This window comes from Nymphalis io, chromosome 2 (genome assembly GCF_905147045.1).
Source record: "Nymphalis io chromosome 2, ilAglIoxx1.1, whole genome shotgun sequence".
NCBI classification, from domain to species: Eukaryota; Metazoa; Arthropoda; class Insecta; order Lepidoptera; family Nymphalidae; genus Nymphalis; species Nymphalis io.
This window is the reverse complement of record NC_065889.1, coordinates 9,334,890-9,354,469: the sequence shown is the minus strand read 5'-3', so window position 1 is coordinate 9,354,469 and position 19,580 is coordinate 9,334,890. Positions and strand designations below refer to the sequence as shown.

Genomic DNA, 19,580 nt, shown 5'->3' with positions numbered 1-19,580 from the left:
GAAATGAACTGCTACCGAAATTTTTCTTCTTTGATTTGGAATAATAACTAATAAATGTATATATGTATGTAAATTTTCAAAATAGGTTTTGAAAGGTACAATACGGAAAGATCCAAGGGCTGCATCTGTTGTTTTGTGTGAGGAGGAAGCGAAAAGTAAATCACATTATGCTGTTTCGCATATTCTATAGCCACAAAACATTTTAGATGTTTGATAGTGGTGTTGGGCGGACTGTATTGTTTATGCAAAATTTCATCATCATATAGGCCTCTGCATCTTTGACAGATGATTTAAGCGGCATCGCGAAGGCACTTGCGTTCATGACTGAAGAGATAAATGCGAGAGAGGATCCTTCGGCCGCACTCCCGACAAGTGTATGCGCCCCCAGATGGGCGGGGGTTTGAAGCCCGCTCATGACGCCTAGTGCGTTTTTCTTTTAGTAATTTAAACCAGCCATCGTCATGCTCTGATTGACCTTCGTGAATAAGGCGTCGCCACTTGGCACGGTCCTCTGCCAGTCCCATCGATTGCTAGGGATGTTAAACGCAACCATATCACGTTTAGCGCAATCTTTGTATCGGAGCACAGGCCGCCCAACAGACCTTTTTGCATCCGCAATCTCTCCCAATAGTATTTGCCTTGGAAGACGAGTCTGCTCCATTCGATGCACGTGTCCCAGCCACAGTAACCGTTTTTTTTTTTTAGAATGGCCGTGATGCTAGGCAGCTGTGCCTCGCCATGGCGATTCTGCCATGTGATGCCCAGAATGGTCCGAAGACAGCGCAAGTGAAATGTGTTTAGTAGGCGTTCTTGTTTTGCGTACGTTGTCCACGTTTCTGCTCGCTCTGCTGCTTCGTGGAACGATTGCACTATCCTTAGGAGTTTTGGGGGGCATCCAATTCTGAAAAGAACCGAGTACAACCCCTCTCTGCTCACGGAGTCAAAAGCCTTGTTTAGGTCTACAAATGCAATGACTAGGAGGGTATGTTGCTCCCTACACTTTTCTTGTAGCTGTCTGAGTGAAAATATCATGTCGACAGTTGACCGTTGGGACCTAAAACCACATTGTACCTCGGGGTATACGCGGTCGGCGAGCCTTTGTAGTTTGCCTAAAATGGCCCTGGCAAAGGCTTTACCGACGATGCTAAGAAGATATATTCCGCGGTAACAGTTGCAGTCGCCACGATCGCCTTTGCCTTTATAAAGAGTGACGATATTAGCATCTCGCATATCCTGAGGGACGTAGTTTTCTTCCCAGCACTTAGCCAGGTGGTTATGAATGATGGGTAAAAGGCAGTCAAGCTTGACGACTTCGGTGACAACATCGTCTTTTCCGGGGCTCTTTCCGCATTTGAGCTTCTTGACGGCCAGATAAAGTTCCTCTTCCGTGGGTGCAACGTCTAGCTCGTGCCAAGTTGCCAGATTCGGGACAAGCTCCACTGCTTCTGGCTGAATATCCACTGGGCACGAGTAGAGCCCCTTGTAGTATTCTACCCATCTTGCCATCTGATGGGTGCTGTCTGTTATAACAGAACCGTCGGTTTCCTTGAGAGGTGCCGTCTTTTTTGGAGTAGGTCCAAGAGCTCTTTTGATGCCCGTGTACACACCGCTAATATCCCCCGCGTTTGCGCACGCTTGGATGCTTTGGCAAAGCTCTGTCCAATACGCATTTACAAAGAAGCGCGTGCTACGCTGGAGTGAGGCTTTTGCCTTCGTGAGATCTTTACGCGTCGCATCGCAAGGGTTAAGGCGAAAATTTAAAGCGGCTTGGCGTTTCGAGTCAATCAAGGGAAGTAAGTGCTTCTCGTTTTCTTGAAACCAGTCGTAAGATTTTGCCTTTTGATAGCCAAAAACCTTGCCTGCAGTGTCAGTGAGAAGAGACTTGACTTTTTCCCATTCGACTCGCGCTAATGCCGTACTGTCCCAAGTTGCAACTTCTTCGCGGACGAGTTCCCCAAATGACTCCACTACTTCCATGTCACGAGTCTTGAAAAGATTTATCTTTTTTCGACCGAGTGGCTTGGAAGAATGGACTCTCCTAGGGACAAGTCAGACTTTAGTAGCAACGAGGCTGTGATCGGTGTCGCAATCGGCACTGTGAAACGCCCGCGTGTGGAGCGTTTCCCGTAGATCCCTCCTTCTTGTAAGAGCAAGGTCTAATTGGTGCCAGTGTTTAGATCGAGGGTGCATCCACGAGATTTTCCGCGTCATTTTGCCTTTAAAAAAGGTGTTGGTAACACACAGCTGGTGCCTTGAACAAAACTCCAACAATCGTTGTTCATTGTCGTTAAGCTTGCCTATGCCGTGTGCACTGAGGCATTCAGGCCAGGCTGATGTGCCTTGACCGATGCGGGCATTAAAGTCACCCAAAATGTGCAGTCTGTCAGTTGGATTCACCCTGCGCACTGTCTCATCGAGCTGGCCGTAGAATTGATCCTTGGTCTCAGGTTTTGAATTAAGCGTCGGTGCGTAAGCGTAAATTAGCGTGACAAAGCCGCTTTTTGTGTTTAGATGCAAGACCATAATCCGCTCGGAAACACCTACAGGTGTCTCTATGGCGTTGATGAGATGGTTTCGAACCGCGAAACCTACACCATGCTCTCGTGTTTCCAAGGAACTCTTGCCCTTCCAGTAAAAAGTGTAGTTAGCTTCACGCAAAGACCCTTCGTCTTCAGTTCTGGTCTCTTGTAAGGCTACAATATCAATATTGAGCCTTTTAAGCTCCACGTCGATACTGTAAATTTTGCGCAGTTCTTGGGCGCAATCGGAGCTTCCGTAGGTGTTCGGGAAGCCTGTCCTCATAGTTCGGACATTCCATGTCGCAAAGTGCATGTAAGCAGCGTTGGTGTGTGTTCTGGGATTTTTATTCCTTTGAGCGGGTGGTTAATATCACAGCGTCAACGTCTAGCTGTAAGGCTTGTGTTCCGTTCACCCAGGCGGAACAAGTTAACGCTGAGGCGGATCAGTCAATACGTGTGGTGTTGGTTTGGCCGCAGGTAACTGGCTTACGCCTAAACGGAGGCACCTCTCCGGGTTTAATATTAGTTTTCCTTCTTTTTTAGAGACTCGGTGTTGACGTCTCTGCCGTTATGGGGTCACAGCCCTCCCCTCATCAGGTTTTATTTCACGAGCCGACGTGAAGAAGAAGAACGTAGCCGCTGTGATGTTATTACAGTTTCTTATAGCTGCTTTAGTTGATTTTGCTATTATTATGCAAAATGTAGATTATAAAAAAAAATATATAATGTACTGTATTGTATGTAGCGGATACGTACTAGCTTTGCCTTACTCGCTTTGACTACGAGCACATTTTTTATTCAAGGAGTGATAATATATAAAAAATTATTTTTTTTTATCTTGTTACTAGCTTAGATACAACTAAAATAAAAAATTATATGCGGCGACGATACGAAATACCTACCTAATCTATAACTTTAACTTACAAAGTTATTGACAAACCGAAAACAAATATTTAAGTATGAGTATTTTCAAATAACCTACTCAATTACCTGTTCGAAATATGTCGAAAATTGTCTATAAACTCCTCTTTCATAAGAGTTAATACAATGTTTATAAAAACGGCTTTACAAATAATGCATTATTTTAGAACCAATTTGATCACCATAGAAAAGGTTATACAGGTGAGTCACCTTAAAAAATAGATATACGTTACTGCGGACTTTCTTTAGAACTTTTTAGAAAACAATTCCGTCATACATGATTGTTACGTAACTTTAACCGTTTACGCAGTGCACCAAACGGAATAATTTTTCCCGTTTTTGCAACATTTTTTATTGATGCTCCACTTCTTGTAGCGTAATGTCATATAGCCAATAGCCTTCCTTAAGGTATGAGATATCCAATACTGATATTCAATTCGAACCAGCATTAGCGCGTTTAAACAAGCAAACTCTTCAGCTTTATTGTATTATTATTATTGTATACATAATAATAATGGTCTGGTCTTTTGGAATCGTAGTCGAGTATTAAAAAAAGGTAAACTGTTTATTTTTGTCGATTAATATATGGCTACATTACAGTATTAACTTTTTTTGTCGTTCGTCGGGAAGCTGCTATAAATCTTATAATTGTAATTTTGCGTTTTTTTATAGACTTCCTTCCCTAGTAACATTTTGATACGATTCATTTTTTTTAACTTTTTTTACCATTTTATAACAGTTAATATAAAGATTTGTTATTAATTTATCAGGATGAAAACTTCGAAGTCTGTGCCAACAAACATCAGTGATTGTTTTTTTTTATAGATGATTTGATGACTTTGACAATGTGAGACAACTGACAGCTTAAACCAAAAAGCTTAAATAACTTAAATTGTAATTTTATCATAATTTATTATATCTCAACTCTGAACAGTGATAAAGTGCAAAGTTTTTGATAAAAAAAAATATATAAATATAATACCTGACGTAATTTCACTTTTAGAATTTATTATTTACTGTCATTCTGTTAAAATAAATCAATACAATAAAAGGTATGGTTAATCTCATCGATACACTTATGATTAATACGGTGACGGAAGGAGCTATGAATGTTTTGCGCAATATAGTAAGTTTCGGGCTTAATACAAATTATCTGCGAATCGTCTTTACTAAACCGTAATAACTAGAAATATTTTAACATATTTGAAAATATATTAACGTTTGTTAAATTCACAGGGCGTGTTGAAAACCAAATCTGATATCTCTCCTCCACCCATAATAATCAAAATGCCACTATGGGAATTAGCGCGAGAAGCCGGCCCCTTTGTGAGGCTAGCTGGCTTAAGTGGTGCTTCTGCCGTTATTCTGGGAGCAATGGGCGCTCACCGCACTTTTCCAGAAACGGAAACAAAAGAAGACCTTAAGAAAATATTTGAAACTGCAAACAGATTTCATTTTCTCCACACACTGGCTCTGATGACAGTGCCTCTTTGCAGAAGACCATACATTGTGAGTTTTCACTGTATAATGTACAATAGACATTTGGTTGTTACTAAAATGTAATATCATTTTTTTTTAAATAATAACAGAACAAGATTCTACCTAATTATTGATGTTATTCACCCAAATATCTAATTCATTTACTAAACTAGCCCTGGATTTAAAAAACATGTCTATATTATACAGGTTTTATTTATTCTTGTGTTTTTAAGTAACCAAATCTGTATTATGTAGCAGTAGAAAAATAAAAGATATAAAGCTCTTGCTTTTTACTGGTTTAAATGGCAAAGGGATGAATTAAATAATCTATGTGTTATCTCATATTTTTACAGGCTGGTGCATTCTTTATTACTGGAATGGGGCTCTTCTGTGGAACATGTTACTACCATGCCTTCACTGGTGAACGAGCACTACGTCGTCTTACTCCAATTGGTGGTTCTTGTCTCATTCTGGGGTGGATTGCAATGGTAATTTAAATTGGATTTGTGTATTGACATTGTAGCAAAAATGTATGTCGTATAGGTGAAAGGTGTAAATTAGTCATTCCAATAATTCTGTAATATCTTTGTTATTAACTTTTGTGATAGATAAAACATACAACAAATACAGTAGTCCATTATAAAAGTTTTAGGAATTTATCTATCAGACATACTACACAAGTTTTGAAAAGCTCTTTATTAAATTTAGATAAAATTCAACTTTGTTTATGATAAATGTAATATTTGTTTGTGAGAGTAAACTGATTCCAAGTATATCCATAAAATATCCAATATAAATTGGCGTTATCTTTTTTTATGATAATTTGATAACACTAAGAAATATTACATTATATTGTCAAATATCTAAACTAGTAATCAATTTGTAATTATTCATATTAATAGTATAATTTCTTGTAAATATTACAGAATTATTTATTTCATTAGTTTAATTTGTGTGTCATGGTTTTTGTTTAAATATAAATAAGAAATACTTGGATTATTGTTAGACAAAATGTTTATTAATTATATGTTTCGAAAAAAAAATAAGTTTTTTACATTTGAAACAGAAATTTGCCTCTCTTTAACAGATTGAATGTGAATATTGGGTGGATGCCATGCTTCTATTAATATCAAGTCTACCAATATAACATTTTGAAGTGAATGATATGAAAAAAAAAAACAAATATTTGGATCAATATTGTTTACATGGTTTTATTGAAATTGTTACATATTAAATTTTGCACTTTCTCTTTACACATTTATGATCTTAATTTTAATCAAAACATACATGGTTTGGTATTAAATGCTATTTTAACGCATATGGGCTCTCGAAGGAGGCTTAATGGTCCTTCTTAATGTAACTTATGTAGTAAAATATATTGATATAATATAAGTGGTGGAGAATTTAATCCTCTATTATAAGAGACTGGATGGATAGTGTCATAAATCTGTATTTGAGGACAGTTCATTTCACACACCATAAACTACCATATTGAGTTTTTATCTAAATAAAGAAATATACAAAGCTATCACATTAAATTAACATAAAATATAATTATTAACATATCTCTGTAATCTTAAAAAAACAAAAAGAAAACAAATTTATAGAACACAGCACTTTTAGTGTCTGTCACATAGGAAAATAAAACACTCTGATTGCACATAAACGACAGTCATTCGGAGCTTGCGCACCGCTATTACAACGAAATTGTTAACTATATCACTAACCGCATTCACACATGTATACAAGGATTAGTTAAGGGTCGAGCGCACAGCAAAAGTGAGGAACGAATGATTCACGACAGGTGGAAGGAATGCTGCCCTTCAGATGCAGCGAGACGTAACTTGGCGCGCATGACCTCAGCGCTGCTATAATCCGGCAACTTAAGGTAGTTGACACAAGTCATCACTGACGGCAAATACTCATCAGGGTCGAGAGAGGACTCGAGGGACTTGCGCACCACTGTCAATGGTGGGTTCAGAGCTTTAAAGCCTGCAACAAACATAATTATATATGCTAATGAAAATGATGTCAATATTAAAATTAGCAAAGATATATTTTTAGTTGACTTGATGTGGGTAATATAAACGTAAAAATTATAATCAAATATCATACCCCCAGTCGGTAGACGTGGACTTCCAGTAACAAATTGCAAGAAAAGTCGTTGTTCCTCACGATTGTACGAGGCGAGAATGTCTATTAGCATGCGGATTGCACGCGATTCTGCGTTATAACCATGATCCGGCCGAATACAATCGGCAAGCATTCGAGGATCCCATCTTTGTTCACGACCACCTTTAAATAAAATATATTGAGAAAAGTTTTTATAATCAATAAAAACATTAGGTGAAGAAATCATATTTACCTGATGGGCTTCCACAGAACACTTGTTCTAACTCTTCGGGATAAAATATTTTTAAATTGTTTAATGGGAATACTGATTCAAATCCTTCCTTGAAAGCTTCCATCTGCTTGGTTACTCCTGTTTACAGATAATATTTTTACTATTCGTTCTTACTCACAATACAAACTAATAAATTATAGTATATACTATTACTATTGTGAGTAATTATATAATTAAGTTAAAAAATCAATAGCAATAAGTCATGATGATTGTTTGATGTCCTCCTCTTCGATGTACATAAGGCACGGTATTGTACACACTGCCAACTTTCAAACTATGGATTTGCACTGTGAATATTTTCTTTATAGAAAAATCCAATAACTTTTTATAGGTCTTATTTGAAATCAAGCAATATAAGGAAATCAAGTAATTGAGCAGCAATTAGTATTACCTTCATAAAGTAACCAGTGTGTGACGAGGGCAATATATTCGTGTAAGTTGTGAGCGGTAACGGGCAGATCGCTGCCGCCACGCCGAAGTTCGGTGCATCCGTCGCCAGGTAGTATAAAGTCGAGACCCAACTCCTCGATAGGACATCCGTCTAGTTCTAGGGCATTTATCTAACAAATTGAACATAAAATTATAATGTAGTAAATACAGGATGTACTCGATTTAATTTTAAATGTCATTATAATAACAAACACAAATAACCATCTGACTGCGCTGTTCAGGTGTGTGTCTTGTGTCGGCGGCGAGCGTCTGTGCGCGGTCGGCCACACGGCGTAGACGACACAGCGAGCGCCACAACTCCGGCGCTACATGTCGCACATCGCTTAAGCCGAGCCATGTCTGCTCGCTCACAACCCATCGGTACATGCTTACCGATAGCGGAATGTCCACCTTTATATAAACATATCGTAGTAAAATTGATTAAAAATTTTATAATTTTATTAATTGAATTTAAATATATAAAAGTTCATGAAAGAATATTACGAAATCAAATCATTATTGTTATGTTATTACCTTAAATAATCAATTATTGTATTCTAAAATTAACTTAATAAGTATATATATTATAAAAATCCTAAAAATGACTTCATTTTGCTAAGAAGAATCTACCTTTTACAACTCTTATACAAACTCTTATATTTATTAATTTATCAAATTTTTCACCATTCTGGAATCCATAACAGCTTTAGCCATAAATTTCCCAAGGAATCGGAATTTGGCTTTGACTCTTGATAGATGCGATGGACGAGCGTTACGGCCGATGGCCTGAGGGAATAGGCCGCAGGGCCAATTTACGTAGGTGGCGTCGGGTGCAGGGGAAGGTATCAACGTCTCCTTCTCCAGATCCGAGGGCTCTGGAGATCTTTCTTCGTCAAGATTTAAAGCGTCCCGCACTGAGGACGCTAGCCTCGTGGCGGCATCTGATGATCGATCCGTCACAACTGGCGGCTGACTTTTAACAATTTCCCCGCCAAATGAGGTGGGTTTCTGTTTAAAGTTTTCACTGCCGTGCCATAGATCGAGATCTGCACGCTGTAGTTCTTGCGACACTAGAGCGTAAAACTCGAGGGTAGGCCCAAGACCTGTACCCACTTCGTTTTCGTATTGAATTTCTAGTAAAGCCTGAAATGCAAAATAAAAATTAATTTGTAGAAGAAATAAGATTTGTGCACTTTTCATTAAAAGATTTGGATCTTCGATATGTATTATTATTATTATCATACAAATATATAATATTATTCTGCTGTACTTATACGTAAACGAGTTCGTTACTAACGATCCGAAATGTACGCGTACTTTCTATTAAATTAGTGTGTAATTTACCATGAAATAACATCGCTACTGATTTACAAAATTCGTAACGTTTTTCGACTTAAAATAGTCCGTAAAATACATAACGCCAAAATATTTGTCTTTTAACAACAAGAACCTATTATAAGCGTCATAATATTGAAACGAGTAAAATAATTTCACTAGAGAGGTACCTTCGAGTGCGCGAACTCGTGCATGACGTGCTCGGCCTGGCGCAGCACGCTGTGGCGCTGCACGGTGCGCTTGCGCCGGTCGAGGCGCGGCGCCACGCGCTCCGCGTCCGCGCCCGCCGCCGCGCGCTCCCCGCCCGCCTCCAGCAGCCGCTGCAGCGCGCGGTCGCGGTCGAACGACACCACGTAGAACAGCAGGTGTCGGCACTCGAACGGAAACACGAACGGGCTAGGGACGTTCATGTCATTTAGGATATTATCGAATTAGTACTTTATTGAAAAAATATCAAGGTTTCCATGTTGCATTGTATAGCGTATGTGCTATGGGTTATGTGTTGATTTATAAATTATAGTTCCGTAGTAGTAGTATTCCGAATGAAGTTTTCAAAACTAAGTGGGTGTTGTGTCCTTTCGTTATAACAACCCACTATGCTGACAATGCCCTAAACTGGCATTGCAATAATAAATCTAATTTATTCAATAGCATTATATAGTTAATGAGATCTTACCAAGCATAAGCTATCTTTTTCAGCCAAGGCGGCAGATTTCCTGTCATGATAACCAACGGATCCTGAAGTTGTCGGTTAGCTTTTGCGGCAAGCTGTAAATAAGTTTTTTTACATTATTTTATATGATAATATATTAAGAGGAAATATTAGTTGTAGTAAAAGTACACCTTGACTAGTCCTAGTCGGTATCTTAGAATTGTCTACCAACCAAATCTGGTTCGAGTGCAGGACCAACGGCTTTACGATACACGAGAATGTGTACACTGTCAACTTTCAAACTAGGAACTGCTCTTGAGAATTGGTAGACGGAAAAACCCATAACTATTTATAACCGATCGGGACGACTGTAGAATCTGCAGCTATATAAGCTAACCATTAGATATATAAGGCAGTTCCAATGAAATAGTTTTATTTCTATACATATAATAATCAATGGAACACGGTACCTTAGCATTAATGAAGTCCACATTGGGCACGAGCGGACGATGGTCGGGCAGACAGGCGGCGCGGTATAGCGTGTGCCAGTGCCGCGACAACGCGTGCAGTGCGCGCAGCAGGCTCAGCGCTGGCAGCGCTGCATCGCGCACCTCCGCCCCGCCCTCGCCCCACAGCGGCGTGCGCAGGGTCATCACCAACGGCGACGCACGCGCCGGGACTATACCCTCTACATGCATCACATCACGAACTATTACGATATCTCATTACCGAATACACATGCCGCATACTGGAGGTTGACTTTTAATTTGATAAAAATAATAGTCCTCTGTTTATATTATTTTATTTTAAAACAATTTATTAAATTAAAGGATTTAAATATTTAACATGACCGAAGCAAACTAACAAACTTACCATTCCAAAGCAAATCGGGTTTTCGTCTGGAGGACAGCTTCGTAGGCTGCCCCTTGCCCTTGCGTGAAGCTGTGGCATCTGTGCGCGGTGGGTCGCCCGCCTCTACCGCGCGATAGTAGATCGTGTGTGTCAAAACCCAGATACCCGCGTTCGCTGCCGATGCATTAATATATTATTAGTATTGTTAAGTCTAAATAAAGAATTAGTACAGACTACTGATGAATAATTCATTATATTTATATTCTACGCAATCAATATATGCTGTATATAAAGTACAATATTATACATATATATATGTACTATTTTCAATATATATCCATACCTAACGGCGTCTCTGTGTCAGTGTCAGCGTCAGTTTGTTCTCCAAATTGTCGCACAGCTTGGTAAACGGTCATATTGTATGGCAACACCGTGTCTCCGATCAGGAATTCCAACTTGTGGTCGGTACTGTAAATAAAAAAAGTATCAAATACCTGAGAAACATTCTGTCATCTTATGTTATTCTTAGATCTAGGTTCTTAAAACATATTAAAAATTTATACATAATGATAAAACATACTCTTCTCGAATATAAGGTAATAATAATAATAATAAAGCTTTCCGTCGCATTCATACATACAATCTGACATGTCTCCTTTAAATAAACTATGCAGATTTTTGATATGATTAATAATATTCAAATTTAAAATACGACTCCCTTTTGTGTAAACAAATACTAGAAATGAAACATGTAGTAAGTTAGTCTATATTAGCAATACTGACTCCGTAGGGTGGTGGGGCGGCGTGGCGAGCGCGTCGTCTACGTCGTCGTCCGAAGCGGGCTCGTCGTCCGACTGCGCACCCGCACGTCGCGCATAGCCGCGCTGCGCCAGGTATCTGTCAAGTCAGTTTTTTTTTGTAAATGTGACATAAAATATTGATCTAGAAAATGAAAATCCATCCATCCATCGAAATTTAAATATATATAATTTTGCTTTTGATATGAAAAACTTGTCCGGACATTAAATTTTATTGCTGCATAGCATGCGTTCTCATAAATTTTTACTTTCCTGTGTGAAATTATAACATCAAATCAAACTATAAAAAGTAGTTTTGCTCTGTGGTGACATATTTATTGTTTTTTCATAAGGTAAAAGTCAGTCTGTCACTTATCAGTCAAATACGAAAAGTGCAGCTGAAAATTATGCATAGCAAAAACTTACCGCTCTATGGCTTGCACTAAAGCCAATGGATCTATCCTGACTACACCTCCTTTCCATTGTTTTAAGTTGGTGCAAGTTGGATGACGCTTGAGATCACACTGAAAATATTATTGTTATTAAAGCCTATTATCTAAGACATTACTATCTTTGTTATATGAATGAAGGTATAAATAGTATCAGCGTGCTTACCATGAGCTGATGTGTATTGAAGAATTTGAGCGCGGATGTCGCTGGCCGCGCGGGCAGATCGTGCACGCGCACAGGGAACTGTTCCAGGTGCGATACGCACGCATTCACTTTACTCACGAGCCCCGACAGAGCGCCCGCGCTGCTGCTCGCCTGCACGCCCATCAGGCTTGCCTTTTCATTCCATTCCTTGTCGCTACAAAATTCAAGTCACATTAAATACATTTCATATGTCCCTATAAAGAGACTATGTTCTTTTATAGTCAACTCCAACCACAAGAGGAGTAAAAACAAAGTTGATTATACTAAAATAGGTGAAAGAGTTTTGTATTATAAATAAATATATATTAATCAAAAACTGTTTGCAGTGTGCATAATAAAGCAGAGCTATCAGCAAATCACATAAATTATGTAGAGGTTTCTTCATCTTTACTCCTTCTTCGATTACAATAGTCGATACATAAGACAAACTTACTCGGGGGCAAGTGGCATGTCGGCAAACACATGTAAGAAAAGTCTGAGACGTTCCTCGCATGTAGCCATTTGCTCAGGTGAGTCGCGGTCATCGTGCTCTGCCTCACGATCAGTGTCTGTTCCGGCGGCGCCACTGTTAGTCGCTTCCGGCTCCGGACCAGTACCAGTCAAAAATTGTAGTAATGCACCAAGCACACCGGAATGATTCACCTGGAAAGTAAATTTATAACTTATACATATATAAACCAATTTCAACCCGATTTAAATCCAAAATATTAATTCATAACCAATTCAAATTTATTAAACTATTAAACATAATCCGGGAGAAAGATAATATGTTTCTTATAATTATCGCTACCACTTGTTCATATAATAATTTATAATTGTAGTCAGATGTTGTAAGACACTGGCATAATTAAGGCCAAACTAAACTAATAAAAACTTAAAAGCACCTTTAATACTTATCCTGTACAATTTTGGATAAATGAAAAATATCAGCAGATGTCTAAAAATACGTACTACCTATAGTTACAAACGTACGTAAAATACACATTATAAGAGGATCAGTTGCATGATGATTAATTGAAAAGTTGAGACGTGAAAGCTTACATTCATAATATTAGCAAAAATTGAAAAATACTCAGATTTGTAGTTGAAAACTTATCAATTACTTCGAATGGTGATACGTCATGGTTGAGCAGTGTGTCGCGCAAGTGCTGCAGTGCAGCGCGCTGGTGCGATGGTGCACGAGTAGGCAGTGCAGCCGCCAACGCTGCCAGCTGCTCGAGTGCGCCTGCACCTCCACCCAACGCTCCCCAGTCGCGTTGTAGACGTGCTGCGCGCCACGAGACCCACTCGCGAACTTTCTCTCTAATAAACCGATAAAATCGTACTTGTAGATGTATCTCTACGCAACAACCATAATTGTATTCGACTTTCATATCATGATAACTTATAGTTTGAATAGATTTATGTTTACCCATTGTATATATATATATATTATTGGTATGTTTATTTATTTAATAACATTAAATTGAAGTCATGATAAGTAAAGCGCAACAAATAAAACAATCTATAAAAGCGTTAGGAACAGTTACTTGTTCTGCACGGTGAGATTAGCTGCGTGTGGCGCGGCGAGCAGTGCGGCGTCCTTGTGCGCGTGCGGAGCGCGGCCCCAGCGCGACGGGTTCAGCGACGACAGGAACGACGACGTCTTCGACGCGCCTGCGCGTGCGCCAGAACGCGCGGATACTACTGTCGACGCTGAGGACACATTGCACTCATTAATCAAATACACAATGATATAATATATGCAACGTTTCTTCTTCTTACCGAAAAAAAAACAACGAAACGCTGTCGTTCCAGATAATGCGACATAATCATCATGTCTGTAGCATGATCTTTCATAATTATTAATTAATTTAGAATATCCAAAAAGATAACTCATATATTTTTACAAGAATCGTAAAAAACATTAAAATGTTTAATATTGTATTTATTTACTAGATATATTGTAGATATTTATTTACTGTTAATTGTCACTAATGTTATTTATTTCAAGTGACTATTGCTGACAAAGTTACTAGTGTCGGGTAAATAATAAAAATAAACGAACAGTGTGCCGTAACGGTGGTGGCGGCCGTGGCGGCGGGAGCGGCCACGGGCAGCGCGTGCGCGTGCGGCGGCGCTTCTTCGCGGCGCCCGCGCTGTTGGCGCGCGCCGCCTGAACGCTTCACCGCGCGTTTACGCTTCAGCATCTCTGCCAGCTGCAGTGGACTGCCCGATCTGATAAGAACAGAAATAGGGAAATGGTCACAAATTATAAAAATTTGAATTTTTCCTGCATTAAATATATATAATATACAAAATAATAGTCTTGTATATACATGGCATTTTAACATCATGCCGAATCATTTACTGTAACTCGAGGTATTCATAAATATATCAACTAAAGAACAAAATATGTAACATTAAAAAGAACCTCTGTACTGTAGTTGTCTGTTGATGTGTCGACGCCGAAGTAGCCGGTCCAGCTTCTGAGCTGCCACTGTCATTTCCAGCCACTGTAAACAGTAGTCAAATTGTTATAAGAAAAAAGAATATTAAAACAATTAGAGTTTTTACAAAATTGTAATAATTTGTCACATATATAATTAAAAGCAAACTCCATCAATCAATTCTCAGTCAAAGTGATGAAGCGAAGAATATGGATAGCCTTTTAATTCCCATACCAACCTTATATAATATCATATATTGTATATCATATATTGTAATGTAAGAGGGAATGTAAAAAATACACTTACATAACGAACTAGCAATAAATGATCCAGAAGCAGAAAATCCCAATGATAAGTTGTGATGGTCCAAGGAAGAGGCCGATGTAGATGCAGGAGGGGAAGAACCTCCGCTTGAACGCAGGTTTGTTCCACTTGGGCCCTAAATAAATAAAAAAATATATTACCAATGACAGTATTTTTATTACGTGATTTATTATATATACAAAATAACTTAAATTATACTATATATAAATATATATATAGTATTATAGTAGAGAATACAAATATACTATGCCATGCTCATGACTTCTTACTTTCAGTTTGGTCTGGCGCGTTGCAGGCGCCCCAGGGGCACGCTCGGAGAGCTGCGCCACCTGGTGAAGCACGCCCTCACGACGGAACTGAACACCCATTTCTTCAGGCAGTCGCTGCATCAATATTTCGGCGAGTTGCAAAGAACCGACGACAATACGTAAGTCACTCGAAGCCATCATGCCTGCGATGTGGGACGAAATCACCTGAGAATAGATTATTTCTTTAGCGTATATTACTTTTTAGTACGTATTATACGAAAAAAATTAAGAAATATCTTGCCTGAGTCTTGAGTACTTGTCTAAGCAAAGGCGCATCGGCGTAGTATACCGCTCGTAGAATAGCCTTCAGTGCCTGTGCACGTAAAGCGGGCCCGGCCGAGCTCCAGTACACCTCGTGAAGAACACCGAGCAGAGCACGCACCAGGGAAGGGTTACACCGAACCATCGCAATGCGCGGGTCTAAAATACATGTGTCATGTCATAAAAATACAAAATGATAGTATAAAGTCCAAATTAGGGCAACCACCGAGCAAGTAACGCTAGCTGCTTTCGAGTGGCAAGAGACTCACCGGGCGCGGCGCAGCCGGGCGCGGCGGGGTCGCTGGGGTGCGGCGTCGGCGCCACGCGCTGCACGGAGCGCGCCGTGCCGGTGTGGTCGTTTAGCTGCTGCATGGCCGTCAGGTCCACGGTGTACGAGCGGCCCAGCGTGCTCAGGCACACCTCCTCCTCTCCCGCTACCGCGCCCGCCTCTAGCGCACGACATTCTGCCCATGAGTACGACCTCCATACGCCTATAAAGTTTTGTGTGACTAATGAAAATATAATGACGGTAATGATGTTACTCGTCTCGTCTGTGATATTACGACGAATAAAACCAGGTTTAGTTTCCCTCGTTGCGCAATAACTGTTGCGATGAAATTGTCACTTATATAAAAGACACCTAGAAGAAGATGGTGAATATTTGACCCTTAATTGCAATATTATGTTACAACATGAAGTTGTAAATGCCAAATGTGTTTAAAATATAAAAAAAATGTGAAAAAATAATGTGCACACTCATGTTCTTTTTTGAGTGTTATTTTAAAGTAATATATACTAATTTATTACCCCTGTCGTCTCTCCACTGCCATTGCGCCGAGCGGTCGGCGGGCGCGGACCAGGGTCGGTCGAGGTGCGCATCCACCGCGAAAATGCCGTCGATGGGAAGGCGAGGCATTAGTTCGCCGATTAGACAAGTGATCTCGTAAAGTTCTTGTGGAAGACGTGGTAACAATTCCACTTGCTGAAAGATTTGTATTTATTAATGTTTACATTTAATTCGTTTGCACATAATATACGTGTATAGTACACTATTCGAAACACGGTCACTTGTAAAGTGATTATTTAATATTTATTATAAGTATTAAAAACAATAATATTTTTAATAAATATTATATTTTATTAACATTATTATTTTTTATATGATTGAAAATAGCCTTAAGTCAAACAAAAGGAGTTCTAACACAAATATTTAAGATACACAATAATAGCAAGTTATCACCTCCTGGTGCAGAGTGGAGCCGGTGAGCAGACACAGGAGTGTGTCGGCGATCGAGCGCTGATGCAGCGCCAGCGCGAGCTGCGGGCACGCCGCGCACATCACCCACAGCAGCCGCAGCACAGTGATGAACGTGCCGCCCGAAATCAACGGAGGCTGCACTACCAGCTGATTACAAACGTCAAAGGATTACAATTTGAAACATTCATCTGTATTTGTTGTATGTTGAGGTTCTAACTATGTTATATTTTTTAAAATACATTTTCACATTTAATAAAATTGATTTTACTTGTACGTATGTATTTTGACATTGCTGACTTTAAAATAACAATGTAAGTTATGTAATAGACTTACAAGTTGTTGCAAATTCGTAAGTAACTCCGGTGTGGCAATTTCTTGTAGTCTAGCAGGGTCATGCTGAAAGCTGTCGACAAGTCGTGAAAAGGCGAGGCACACGCATTCCACTGATTTTTTGTCTTGTATAGTAAGTCTGAAAGGAAATAAATAATTTATACATACAATATTTTATTTAAAACTACGATTGCTTCATACTACAATATACATATTTAAAAAGGATAATAATTGAAATTTATAACAAAAGTAACTTACCTATTAGCAAGTAATTGCAAGGAGTCCCTAACAAGATGGAACTCATCTGGGGTGAGATTCTGACAGCAGTTGGCCGTAATCGAAAGTGCTGCACGTTGGGCGTTAATCGAGAAAAAGTCTAGATAAGTCAAGCAGGCGGACACGCCTCTCTGTCAAAAAGAAATGTTCATGTTTAGTACGTAAATAATACCATGACGCCTTAAACCAATTCAACGATAAGGACAGACAACTCACCGCTTGCAGTATGGCTTTGGAGTGCCTGCGAGACAACATATCGAGCGCCGTGAGGCTCTGCTCGGCGACGTCCATGCAGGTGATGGCCTGCAGCTTGTCGAGGAAGGCGGGCACGGCCAGCGCCACGGCACCGCTGCTGCGCGGCAACGCCTCCAGCATATATGTGAGCGCACGACACGCATGGTTCATCTGTGACGGATGCGTCAACAGTATGTATATATAATTTAAGTATTAATTGTTTAAAAAAATTAAAAACAGGATTTCTTTACATACTATTTATTCTGTTATTATAAATAAATAAAGAGTTGTATTTATAGTACACATCAAAATATTCATTTTCACCATAAAAATATATATAGTATTCTCGCAGTCACACTAATTGTATGTCTAAATATGTACACCAAAATAAAACAGCATAGTAATTAGTATATTTAAAGCACCAAAAGCAAAGAAGCTGATCTGTGGAAACTTTACATTGTGGTGACATTCAAAAGAAGATGCAATATTATTTGATTAATCAGTGGCTGAACAGTGTAACTGAGGCTGTAAATATATTAATAAAACTATCTTCGTTAAATGACTGTGTTGTAATAATAAAGTGTGTTGTTATGAACTTGAAAGATACATACTTAAGAGTATCATCACTTTTTATGTATTTTTTTATTTCTTCCTTTATTTAAGCTTATATTTTTGTTTTGCACTGTTTTCAATTTTTTCATCACTTGTAACTTTTAAGTAATCTCTATATATACCGTAACAGCCTGTGAATGTTCCACTGCTGGGCTAAAGGCCTCCGCACCTCTTTTTTTTTTTTTTTTGAGGAGAAGGTTTGGAGCTTATTACACCACGCTGCTCCAATGCGGGTTGGTGGAATACACATGTGGCAGAATTTCAGTGAAATTAGACACATGCAGGTTTCCTCACGATGTTTTCCTTCACCGTCAAGCACGAGATGAATTATAATCACAAATTAAGCACATGAAACTTTTATATATAATCTATAATCTCTATATATAATAAGTTTGTTTTAAATAATTCCCTACAATTACTTACACTTTCATGTATGTGATTGTAGGGAAATCTAATAAATAAAAAAAAACAATGCATTGCGTTTGCTTGCCTGCCTTTGTATTATTTTAAATCAATATTTATGTATTAAAATTTTTACCATGTCAAAGTTGTGTTCTGCGGCCAACAAGTTGACGAGCGCGGGCACCACCTGGCGCACCGGGAAGCCGGCCAGCGTGTCCTCGTTACCCATCACCAACAGCTGGCACATTTCTATGACGGCTTGCAGCTGCTGGCCCTCGTCCCCGGTGGCTTGCAAGCCAGCTAAAAGCTGTGCAGCTTTTGAAGCGGCTGTGTATAATAAACATCATGTCATCACCGTTAAGTTATTATTATGTATAAATGAAAAAAATCATTACCAGTGGTTCAACATTTGTGCATTATAATATATAAAACCGCACCTGAGTTAGCAGTGACGGTCCTATGCAGCAGGTGCTGCATGCGTGGGCCGAGCGCGCCTAGCAAATGCGGCGGCAGTCCGCGGGCCTCCAGCAGCGCCTGCAGCCGGCCCACCTCGCCCTCCTCGGACGAGGACTCCTCGGCCGCCGCACTGGCACCCGCAGCTGCAACGGCGCCCGCGATCCCCGCACCTCCCGCCGCGCACTCCTCCGCTGATGATGAAGCTTTAAAAGTGACGATTTTTGTTACAAATTATACATGAGCTCGTAGCCACCGTTCATTTTTATTTATCGGGTTCGCCGCAGTGTGATAGTTGCTTAAGAAAATGTTCTGTCAGACATTTACGGTCGGCCACCTGCCTGACGCAACCTTCTTCGGACCGCTGGTCCTCTGTCACCATAAGGGCGGATAATGTATTGCTAATAATCGTTGAAGGTAATACGAGACATTAATACAATATTTAATTTATTTAGACTTACCTTTGCCCTTAGGCTTTGCATCGTTAGACGCGTTGTCAGGCATCGAAGCGGCGGAAGCTGGCACCGGAGGTGTAGACGATGTGGATGCAACGGCACCCTAAACGCATATTATACAAATGTAAACCGTGTCACATTTGAGATTTACAATTTCTACAATACAATGGTGATAAGATTTTTTGTTGAAAAAAAG

General features: G+C 39.5%; 2 protein-coding genes across 5 annotated transcripts in view; one reads left to right on the top strand and one right to left on the bottom strand.

Moving 5' to 3' along the window:
* Positions 1–4,301: 4,301 nt before the first annotated feature.
* LOC126774503 (transmembrane protein 256 homolog) lies at positions 4,302–6,189 on the top strand. The gene is made up of 3 exons (XM_050496069.1): positions 4,302–4,566; positions 4,677–4,949; positions 5,273–6,189. The coding sequence occupies exons 1-3, from the start codon at positions 4,495–4,497 to the stop codon at positions 5,414–5,416; spliced, it is 489 nt and encodes a 162-aa protein (XP_050352026.1). The 5' UTR covers positions 4,302–4,494; the 3' UTR covers positions 5,417–6,189.
* The window catches only part of LOC126774253 (E3 ubiquitin-protein ligase TRIP12), a 32,931-nt gene continuing 19,455 nt past the window's right edge, over positions 6,105–19,580 (bottom strand). For 3 of the 4 annotated variants that reach the window (XM_050495700.1, XM_050495683.1, XM_050495692.1), the window contains exons 9-39: positions 19,391–19,487; positions 18,914–19,135; positions 18,613–18,803; positions 17,445–17,633; positions 17,211–17,359; positions 16,956–17,091; positions 16,605–16,769; positions 16,172–16,346; positions 15,634–15,855; positions 15,345–15,523; positions 15,065–15,268; positions 14,778–14,910; positions 14,456–14,537; positions 14,090–14,259; positions 13,572–13,737; positions 13,146–13,344; positions 12,476–12,684; positions 12,004–12,196; positions 11,815–11,912; positions 11,375–11,488; positions 10,935–11,059; positions 10,613–10,765; positions 10,210–10,427; positions 9,764–9,855; positions 9,258–9,483; positions 8,437–8,895; positions 7,975–8,163; positions 7,715–7,883; positions 7,285–7,401; positions 7,035–7,214; positions 6,105–6,911 (exon numbers count right to left, since the gene is read on the bottom strand). In XM_050495700.1, coding sequence (XP_050351657.1) covers positions 6,715–6,911; positions 7,035–7,214; positions 7,285–7,401; positions 7,715–7,883; positions 7,975–8,163; positions 8,437–8,895; positions 9,258–9,483; positions 9,764–9,855; positions 10,210–10,427; positions 10,613–10,765; positions 10,935–11,059; positions 11,375–11,488; positions 11,815–11,912; positions 12,004–12,196; positions 12,476–12,684; positions 13,146–13,344; positions 13,572–13,737; positions 14,090–14,259; positions 14,456–14,537; positions 14,778–14,910; positions 15,065–15,268; positions 15,345–15,523; positions 15,634–15,855; positions 16,172–16,346; positions 16,605–16,769; positions 16,956–17,091; positions 17,211–17,359; positions 17,445–17,633; positions 18,613–18,803; positions 18,914–19,135; positions 19,391–19,487 — 5,418 coding nt within the window. In that variant the 3' untranslated portion in view covers positions 6,105–6,714. The remainder of the gene's footprint in view (positions 6,912–7,034; positions 7,215–7,284; positions 7,402–7,714; positions 7,884–7,974; positions 8,164–8,436; positions 8,896–9,257; positions 9,484–9,763; positions 9,856–10,209; positions 10,428–10,612; positions 10,766–10,934; positions 11,060–11,374; positions 11,489–11,814; positions 11,913–12,003; positions 12,197–12,475; positions 12,685–13,145; positions 13,345–13,571; positions 13,738–14,089; positions 14,260–14,455; positions 14,538–14,777; positions 14,911–15,064; positions 15,269–15,344; positions 15,524–15,633; positions 15,856–16,171; positions 16,347–16,604; positions 16,770–16,955; positions 17,092–17,210; positions 17,360–17,444; positions 17,634–18,612; positions 18,804–18,913; positions 19,136–19,390; positions 19,488–19,580) is intronic. The other variant, XM_050495706.1, reaches the window with a different exon arrangement.

Coding starts and splice junctions, on each gene's coding strand:
- LOC126774503 (XM_050496069.1), top strand. CDS start 4,495: ATGGTTAATCTCATCGATACACTTATGATTAATACGGTGACGGAAGGA. Junction 4,567..4,676: donor TGAATGTTTTGCGCAATATA/GTAAGTTTCGGG, acceptor TTAAATTCACAG/GGCGTGTTGAAAACCAAATC. Junction 4,950..5,272: donor TTTGCAGAAGACCATACATT/GTGAGTTTTCAC, acceptor ATATTTTTACAG/GCTGGTGCATTCTTTATTAC.